This window comes from Protomyctophum parallelum (assembly GCF_964188405.1).
Source record: "Protomyctophum parallelum genome assembly, chromosome: 1".
NCBI lineage: Eukaryota > Metazoa > Chordata > Actinopteri > Myctophiformes > Myctophidae > Protomyctophum > Protomyctophum parallelum.
Window position 1 is genome coordinate 65388435 of NC_139697.1, and position 10813 is coordinate 65399247.

Below are 10813 nucleotides of genomic sequence, written 5' to 3' on the forward strand. Positions count from 1 at the left end.
CGCGTTCAATGGCAAGGCGAGAGGCAGTGTGCTTGGGGTCGTTGTCTTGGAAAAAACGATGTGTTTTCAATTTCCATTCCTTCTTCATAAAGGGCTCAGCAGTGTTTTTAATCACTTCCTCTTCAAAAAACACACGATCCATAATTCCTTCAAAGATATAAAGAGGGCCAGGTCCACAGCGAGAAATGCCTCCCCAGACATGGAGCTTCAAGGGATGTTTTGGCTGGCATTTGGAAACCTCGTGATCTTTGTGGCGGTAGCATTTGTCTGCGAAGGCCTGCATCGCAACTGTAGTTTCGTCTGTAAACAGGACGTCATGCCAATTTTCACCAGAATCCAGCCAGGACTGCGCCTGCTGCACGCGCAAAATCTTATTTTTGTCACGTGTCATTGGCAAAGTTCTGTAAATAAAAGAACAGTAATTTTAGTAAATAGTAAATACATCCTCCAAACAGTGTCACATTACAGAAATGTTTCTTTTCTCTTTTTCTATAATTACCGGGTCTTTCCGTGTCTCCACTGAAGTTTTTTCAGAGCTCTTTTAAGCGTCCGCACTCCCAAGCTGATATTGTGCCTGGATGCCAGCAGTTCCTTTATTTTTGGCGTCGTCAGTTCATCATTCTCCATGAGCAGAGCATGGATAATTTGCAGGACCTCACTGCAAAGAGAAAAACAAATACTGCTTTTAATGTTTGTTTTTTGTTTTGTTTTACACATAGCCTACACACACAAACACAATGAATTTGATCAAATTAATACAGAATGTCGGCTTACCTGGTCAATTTACGTGCAAGCCTGGGTTTGTGTGCGAGTCGCGCTACTTTATATCTCAATAGCGTTCTCTTCGTCACGTCAATCCCAGAGTCTTGTAAGATCTTCTGTATGTATTTGATTTTGTAGCCTCGTTCCCATAAGCTACGGATCTGCTCACCCGTTTGACAATTGATCTTCGTCATGATGTCAGTATGTTGGCTACAGTTAAGAATTGAACCTTATTATACAGTATTTTCTGTGTTGGCCACACCCCCTGGATAGGGTGAATGACAATGAACCATGAATTTATCAATTGGTCTTGAGTGGTCTATCAGAAGCATAGTCATAGTGAGCATAACATTATAATGTTACAATGGAGTCAATGTGTCCAGCCTGGGCGTGGTGCTGATTGATTGCGTTTTGAGAATGTTTCAAATTAGCATTCTATAGAGATGCAGAGAGAGAGCGATGCATGGTCACACACACATGGCCCTGCACATTCCTCCCTCAGACACTAGCCTACAATATTGTTCATATATCACTGTTAACAACATTAAAACTTATCATATGTTGCATTAAATGCAGCGAGCATGCGCCGCTGCATTCTGTCAGAATCTCATGTGTGTGTGTGTGTGTGTGTGTGTGGGGGGGGGGGGGGGGTGTCGCACGCGTGCGTGCGTGCGAACTTCATGACAGTGGTGCAGCAATACATTGTATTTTGATTTGAAATAAATAATGATGAATAAATGTCTATACTGTTGCTTGTGTGTGTGTTTTTTTAGACAATAGACCACTTAATTAACCATAAAAATATATAGACCTACACAGCAAAAATGGGAGAGTTAAAATTCCAGGGTTAAACATTGCAGAGTTGATTTCAACTCCCAAAGTGTCATTTTAACACCTTCAGATTTAAATTGGGTTCAGTGTTGGAGTCATTTGAAAGAGTTGATCACGCCAGTGTTACCAAACTCAGCCTAGAGTTAATTCCACCCCAAAAGTGTAGTTTTAACACTATCTGGTGTAATGGTTAAGTGTTTGGAGTTGTTTTAAATAGTTGATTAAATCCAGAGTTGATTTCCACTCCCAAAGTGTAATTTCAACATTTTCTGATTTAATTTTCTTTTCTTTTTTCTTGTTGGGGGGAGGGGGGTCTCACTTGATGCAGAAGGCCTCAAATCGAAGCCTGCTCTATATTAATTTTTAATATTTGCTTTTTTAAGATCACGCACAAACCGTGCATGCCACCGGTTCGGGCCTGGTACCGACCGATTCGTACTGTTTGACATTGATTTTACAATATAAACAAATACAAAAAAAGAATTTGGGGTCCCAGAGATACAAATTGCTGGGTCCTTAAAATTTAAATGATGATCATTGATAGATCCATAAAAACACAGCTGCTGTATTGGGGCAAATGAGTTTAAAAACCTTTTGGCACGGCTGAAGTCAACTGTATAGTTTTGTTACCTTTTTACACTTTTTTTATATCTTTTTTGGCACGGCTGAAGTCAACTGTATAGTTTTGTATAGTGCAAGTGAACTTTGTATTTTATATTTCCAATATTCACAGAAATAAATGCAATGCAAATTGAATTCATTGAAATGAATGCGTGTCTTTTTTTATTACATAAGAAGCCTTCAAGAACCTTGCCTAGCCTTCAGCCTGCATGCTGTCAGCGAATTAAGCCCAGACCCCCGGCCATCTCACTGATCCCTCGATCTGTCCCCCCACCCCCCCTCTCTCTCTCTCAAGACCAACAACGACCCTTTCCATTTGCAGTGAGCTTGTAGAATGTAGATTGGCTATTCTCTCTCTCTCTCTCTCTCTCTCTCTCTCTCATACTGCAAGACGGTATCATGTCATTATAACGTGCTCAAAAACACTTGTTGCTGCTCACATCAGTTGCGGTGAGAGCGCCGAATATAAAATAGAAATCTGTGACATTTTTCCGATTCCGTCCCGTTATGTTAGAAACGGGGCTGAAACCCCTCCAATGTTTTCACAGAAATAAATGCAATGCAAATTGAATTAATTGAAATTAATGCGTGTCTTTTTTTATTACATAAGAAGCAATTAAAATAGCTTGTGTTTAAGTGTGGGGGCCAGACCTTATAATATACCATATTATATTTATTGGCTACTTCGGTATGCATTTATTTGACAAAACCCCTCCTATTTAAATAAACGGAGAGCGGCGTTTAATCTATATTAATCCATTTCACCACTAATATGACTGTAAAATCCGGGATTCGAACTGGGAGCTACAAAAAGAAGTATGCTTAAATCGAAAGCACTTACCACTAGGCTACGACGACGCCTTAACATAAAGACAGAGCGCATGGTAGATATAAAGCACAATGGTTGTAATCATGTTAAAAAAAAAAATCGTTCCTGTGTTGTAGAAGAACACAAGAACGCTGGTGGAATAAATTTATTTTTCACGTCACATCATTAACAACTATTAGTGTTATCTTACATGTTTCTACATTTGTAGAATATATTATTATTAGTTGTTAATGACGTGACGTGACGTAATAAAAAGACCAAGCACCAAGACCAAGCACCAAGAGAGAGAGAGAGAGAATGACTTTGTCATTCTCTCTCTCTCTCTCTCCGCTTTCAATTTAAAGGGCTTTAATGGCATGAGAAAACATACGTTTACGTTTCAGTGGTCTCAGATTTTTATATAGCTCTCTACTCCCCCTAGTGGACATAATATATACATTGTGAAATGCGCAGATCACGCAGTCCTCGCCAAAATGAATCAGACGGAATCATTGGCACTCAACTGTAGGTACTGTAGATGCAAAGGAGGCTTAAGAGAAAAGAGGGGTGGGGGACAGAGGGATCAGTGGGATTTTGTAAGCTGGTGCACAAGTCAAACAACCAAGGAAGAAGCTTTTAACTACTGTATAACACATATTTCTACAATAAAAGATCATCAATAGAAGGCCCCTCTACAGAGGCAACTAGAAAAAGTGCCCTTCTGGGCACAGGTCTCCACCAGGAGGATAGTGTGTGTGATGTTTGGAAAAATGTTTAGGAGAAATATAAACATGTTTTTTTTTGTTCTTGTGCGCGCGTGCGTGCGTGCGTGTGTGTGTGTGTGTGATGGGACTTGCCCTGTTGTAGCGTCACCATGAGGCTGATTTGAAAACTGTCAAGTGGCATTTCTTCCTCAGCTTAGTGGGAATATGCATGCAGTTTCACCGCAATCGGACGCTGCATTGAGGAGCTGTGGCGATTTGTACCAAACCATATGTCGGCCTCCTGGTGGCACTATTAAGAGCAGCTGTGATAAATTCCAGGCAAAGGTTTTTCCTTGGCCTCAAAGTCATACTCAAACTGAACTGGAGAACACACTATAGGCCAGTTCATTAGCTGGTTCACGTTCTGTTTTTAGTATGCCTTCCTGGAGCCCCCTCTCAGAAAGCATGCCTTCTCTCAACAACATGTGATCAACTCCACCCATCTGGCGCTCCAGGTCAAATAAAAACAACACAATCAACACTATAAGGATCAACAAAGAACTGTGAATGTACTCAGTAACACACTCTGTTCACAGTGTTCAGCCCAGGTGTGTTGTTAAATCTAGTGTGCCCTCGGGACTGAGCTACACTGTACAATTGTCAACTGTTGTGTGTGCGACACCACATCTCCAGCCACATGAGACGCCATAGATCAGCACTGAAAACACAGGGACATGGCTCAAAACAAGACAGAGCCTTCAATAGCTGCCTGTCCTCAGGAGATAGCTCAAGTTGCTTTGCGCTTTCTGTCTCAGAGAAATGGTGTCAGCCTTCATGGCAGAGACAGAGATTTCATCCCCAGAAGAGAAGGAAAACAAGTCAGCAAACAAAATGTCTCTTTGTGTGTGTGTGTGTGTGTGTGTGTGTGTGTGTGTGTGTGTGTGTGTGTGTGTGTGTGTGTGTGTGTGTGTGTGTGTGTGTGTGTGTGTGTGTGTGTGTGTGTGTGTGTGTGTGTGTGTGTGTGTGTGTGTGTGTGTGTGTGTGTGTGTGTGTGTGTGTGTGTGTGTGTGTGTGTGTGCGCGCGTGCGTGCGTGCGTTTGTGCATTTGTGTGTGCGTTGGGAATCTTTTCTTCAACCTGAGAGATAGAAAGTTTCGCAACATGAATGATTGTCTGCTCTTATGAGGCAACTTGACAAGTGAGTGAATGTACTGCACTGGAACTGCTTGGCATTCCAATCAAACGTTCCAGCAGTTGTGAGTGACAGCATGACACACTAGACCCTCAAACTTTATTACTTTATATTATTTAACGATAAAATAATATATAAATCACAATATCACCATTTTTGAGGGCCCGTATCAGTTGGGAGCCGCCAGAATCTGCCTAATGTTTGAGGGGGAAGGGAGCTTTTACAGCTTCACCCAGCTGATGGCTGCTCAAATGGCTCAGATGAGAAAGTGTTCTAAATCTTCTAAACGTCATTAACATATGTGTCCTTAAGGTATTGTTCATGCAAGACACAGTTTGAGCTCAAACTGACCCGCTGATTACCAGACAGACACACTCAGCTACGGCTGCTCCTATTGGTCATACACTGTCAAATCCTGGATGTCTGAGTGTACAATTTACAAATGTAAACAAACTGTAAACAAACTACGAGACATGAATGCAGTGTTATTGTATAAAACGAAATCAATCACTATATGTATTTATATTGGCCACATGACTTCTCGCATTGTCAATGTTTAACTGCTTCTTTAAACAAACAATTAAAGTCCATAGTCTTGGCCATGGCTCAGCGGTCCAGGCACCTTGGCTGGTAATCCAGTCTGGCAGTGTGCCACGGGTTCGACTCCCGATCCCGAAGGCCTTTACTGCATGTCACCCCCCCATCTCTCTCCCCATTTCCTGTCAGCCTACTGTCTGTCCCTCCTAAAATAAAGGCGAAAGCCACAAAAAAAAAGGCCAGTCTTGGTTGCCATTTGATTTTAGTTAACTTAAAAGTGCTCTAAATAAACATTAAAAGTCCATAGACTTGGCTGGCATATGACATAATTTAGGATTTTGAATAGCATTGCGTACTGTACTAGAGAGCCGTGAAGCCCTCCCAAAATTGAGAGAGACCAGACTTAATCTGCCTGGGGCAATATGCATCGCAAAGGCAGATGAAGGCTGGCTATGCGAGGCTAGTTTGGAGGTGCATGCTGGGGGGAGCCCACAGTGGAGGAGGATGAACAGATGTGAACCCAGAGATGCACGCTCCGCTGACCGTAACCATGTGAAGATGCTTCATGTTACCATAGTAACTTAAGCATGCCCCCATGTTGCCATAGTGATTCATACACATTTTTTCCTCACCTCCACGTGATGCAGACATGAGCCAGGAAAGTTGGACGTCTCAAAACAACGCATTCTCACACCTGTTGCGTGAAAGAGGCGATGTTGGTGGGGGGAGAGGATGTGACCACGTCACCCATTTGACACGACGGGACCACCTGCGTCAAATGTCGATGTGACACGGCTGTCTTGTTGCGTTGCATGTTGATTAGGACGAATTATTTACTATTTATCTCCAAGCCTATCGGTATGCAACTTGAATGGCACTGAGTCGGCAGAATGGACATCACACCACCTGGCATGGCCACCTGCTTGCTTGGCTAACACCTCGCTAAGATATGCCTCACAAGGCTCAAGTCCGCTTTCGACGGTGCACCTGAATTATTTTAAATATTTTTACCACACGCAATCAACCCATTACGAGTTGGGCTTGGGAGTGAGAATGACAATTCCGCATGCCATTGATCCGTCAATTCAAAAGGCAACGATCCAATGTATAGGCTAATCGATGCAAAGCAATTCAAATTGTTATTGTGAAACACACTTAGTCAACAAAACAAATTGAATAACTGATCATAACCATTAGGCCCCTGAATCAAATCGCAGCATCATTATCTTGCTGTGGCAAAATTTAAAATATCTGTAAATATTGAGCATGGTGATGATGCTTGTGATTATTACACACCTAGCAACTATGTTCTGCTGTGTTAATGTTAAACAAGAATCATTATGGTAGCCTACATCATCCATAACCAAGCTTTCTGCAGCTGGGCTGACCCCAGAAAACACAGAGACTTGCACACTGACACACATACGACACAGGGCACTTTACACTTCCCCTGATCTGTAACAGGCTACTGTTTTACGAACTTAAGGTACTTAGGATAAACAACCACATGTCAGAAGATAGGGGGGGGGGGGTGAAAAGACAATTAGCGAGGAGATATATAGACTGTGGAGATTTTGAGATCTAATTCTCCACTTTGACCAAAAACTTCCTTGATTCAGAGGATTAACTTGTCCTCATTGTAACTCTGTGGATGTGGGGTGAACTTTTTGTATTTAGGACACCTTTGTGAAATGTATATTTAGGACATCTTAACAGGTGTGTGTAGCTCATGAAGAATCTGATAGAAGCTATTTCAGTTAACCATAACAACCATATATTGTATAGCCAATCTACAAGGTCACGACACCCGTCTGTTATTTTTTGAGTTTTTATACATTTTTGAAAATGTATAGAAATCTTGGCCAGTAATGACATGGGTCACATGGTCAAAGGTTTGAAAGTTTGAAAGTGATTGGGCCTACGGCATATTTATTGTGACTGTCGTCTGTGTCGTGAAACACATTATCTCACATAAAACAGACTTCAATGCATTTTCAATATATGAATGTATGTCTGTCTGTCCCGGGCATAACTCGGGTGCTGTCTGAGACGTGGTCTGAACAAACAACCTCAAACTCAAATCATATGACCTGGTGATGTGCAGTGCTGAGTGGCAATTCGGCTGGACCAATTTTCCAAGAACCCAAAAAACATGAATATCTGCAAGTGTCTGTTCACAGCCTCGCTTCCCTGATTGGCCAATCTGGGTAGTTGGCTTCAATGATTGGCTTTCTATCACATTTGTACTGTTTTGCCACTATAAGTGCTGGCATGTGAGGAAGTGGGAGATAAGTCTTACATGTCAGACAACATGTCAGACAACATGTACGACTACATCAGTTAAAGGCAACAACGCATGTACGGGTAGGCATTTCCGACTTGCATCTTTCTGACTTGCGTGGCTCATCGGCCTACTCGGGCACCGGCCGATGCCATACCGTTCCATTACGTATACAGTATGCAATATGCCCTTAACTGGAATACATATTAAATAATCTCAATGTACACACTACACAGTAAACTCCACCGTTACCTGATTGTAACTCTGTTGGTATACAAATCATCATATCAATTTGGTTGTACACACTCTCATAGTTAAATTAGCACTCTGGATTTTACAGTATAGACTAAATGTTGTAACTGTCACAGATGAGGTGTTGTGTAAGGTGTTAGGCTTGCCTTTAAATAGACAGGTGGCCTGCTGCCTACCTATTAGCTAACAGAGAGAGTTGAGCTGGGTTAAGACATCAGGCAAGGGGTAGATGTATATACTGTAGGCGTTTCTGCTTAGAAGAAGAGCTCTCTCTGGCAGAACAGAATTTAACCACGTATGCCCTATATACTTCATATGAAAAATATGATGAAAATAGAAGTCGTTCTACAAGCTGACATGTCTATGACATGTTGTGAGCTTGTAGATAGTCTATATTACCTATATTCTTGATTTAGTTTTTAAATTGGCTATATCTTGAAGGTTTATAAACATTGAGGATTTGCTCCAATAAGGATGTGGTTAAACATTTACCCTGTGATGAATGGCCACTGAATAAAAATAACAATATCTCAACACTCACTGCCTGTAATTAAATCTAATCTTAGATTATATTCTGTTCAGCTGGTGTCAATAATCAAGACGAGGTACTATTTATCATGATGATCATGTAGTACCTAATGGAGAAATTTGGAATCTCTGGGCTACAAAATCAGTTCTATATTTGACCTATAGCTAAGCCCCTCCCCAAACTTCTATGGTCCAATCACAGCTAAGCATAACATGGGTTAGACAAACATTCTCCACCAATAGTTTTCCTAGCCTATGATAAAACATTGTTTTAAAAAACAGTGCATATGGCAGGCCTTGTTGACGGATTTGGAAGAGATTTTGAAGGTCTGGTTCCAAAAATGAACCAGTATTTATTATTTACTGTGTAAAACCCATGATATTTACATTGGAATGAATGAGCCCGGCTGGAAAGTGTCCAAGTGGGAGAGGGCGGGGCTTAGCTAAAGGTGAATTGAGAAAAGTACAAACAACATAAAATCCTGAAACAATAACAGTGGTTGGTGTCAACAATAACAGTGGTTGGTGACATGTTGTATGTGAGCGTTGATATCTGTATTTGTTGCATTAAAAAACCCTGTAGTCCTATAATAAATCAAAAACAAATTGGACAGGTAGCTGAAATATTAGAGATACTCCTCGAGTTTTGTTATACAGTTGACAAGCTACAGCCTGTCTGAGGGCCTTACAGTTCACATTTTCAAGTGTGACATGACTCAAGTTTAGAATGTTCATATGACCTCAAACTCTGGGTGATACACTCACCACATAACCACTAACTGCTTCACAGCTTAACTATTTAAGTAATTGCAATAACAGCAACAAAGATTTGTGAAATTACTTTGAAAATACATTTTAGAAAGAAGCGGTTTAGTGGAAGACTTAGAAAGAAAAACTCAACCACTGCTGTGCATCAGAATGCCCCATTCTGATGTGAACTCAATCTACACTGCTCCCCTAAAGGCAAGTTAGCAAGATACAAACAACTACCTTTATAGTTGCAAAGAGATTTTAGAAGATAGCTATAGCCTCAAGCCTTTTGTAAAACATAAAAAAAAGAAAAAATGCACCAATAAAATAACCCTAGCTCTGGTCTAACCCTATCTATTTAGCCCATTTATAATAATTATAAGAAGAATTTGCCTACTACTCTGATAACTGAGACTGAGAATCAGTTATTTTTGGTGAGCAACGCGGTCGTACGGCAAAGTACAAATCGGCTTTAAAGCTCACTTCCACAGCAGAAACTAAAGCTATATGGTGAAAATAGCAGATCTACACTGCTCAGTCTCCTCTCCAACACCATACAAAGTAGATAAAGAAACACAAACACAATAGTCCGTAGGACCGTAGGCTATGTGTTGTGTCACTTCCACGCGGGTTAAATGAAATAATAATAGCCTATGATTATGAAAGCACAAAGGGCCATAGCACCTCCTCTGACTCGTTGACAACAATTTGGCTACAGTGAGTATGTAACAAACACGGCCTGACTTGATACAATGATGCATTTTTATGCACTCTTCCGTATAATTATTTTTAATTGACTGAGGGGGCGAGCTAATGCGCGATAAATGGCTCAATCATCATCATCCACGTAAAAACGTTTTATAACAATGACAGTCAGGACAGGAGGACGCTTTATCATCATCATCATTAACAACTTACTCTGTGTGATCTTCTGTAAACCCAGTACATCCTCTGGAGTGATGGTGGTGTTGACGAGCAGCTCTTCCTCCGTGGTCGAGGGGACCTCCACCCCGGCCGAGTTGCAGCCTTTCTTCACTTTCATCTCCAACGTTTGGTTGTTGTGGTTCTTCGAACCCGTCTCGCTGCCTCCTCCGGTGGTGCTGTTGGTCGTCCTGCTGCTGCCTGCTCCGGTATCTCCGCCGCCGCCACCGCAACTGCCTGGATTAATAGCGGCGGGCTTCTTAGCGCTGGATGATGATGGGTCTCTGCTGGTACAAGAATAGCTCATTCTCCGTCCCTCCTCCCCCTCCTAAACCCCGGCCTTAGAGATACAAAATAGCCGCCTCCCTCCCTCCCTCACCGAAAGATGCACTGGCTCAGGCTGTCTATTTATTATGAAGTGTGCTTCATTCAAATCAAATCCCCCCACTCTCTCTCTACGCGCCTGGTTACCGTGTTTCTGTTTCAGGCCGTAGCCTATATTGGAGAGGCAGGGGGCTTTAATACAGTAAAAGGATGTGTGCATGTTTGGTCGGTCGGAAAATTGTATGAAAATAATGTTCTATGTTAGAGGACCGACAGTTGGGGGGGGGGGGGGGGGGGGGGGGC

General features: G+C 41.8%; 1 protein-coding gene across 1 annotated transcript in view; it reads right to left on the minus strand.

Moving 5' to 3' along the window:
• Positions 1 to 10493, minus strand: part of unc119a2 (unc-119 lipid binding chaperone a2) — a gene marked incomplete at its 5' end in the record, with an annotated part of 36556 nt that extends 26063 nt beyond the window's left edge. The window contains one exon of the mRNA XM_083762746.1: positions 10184 to 10493. Coding sequence (XP_083618872.1) covers positions 10184 to 10493 — 310 coding nt within the window. The remainder of the gene's footprint in view (positions 1 to 10183) is intronic.
• Positions 10494 to 10813: the final 320 nt, after the last annotated feature.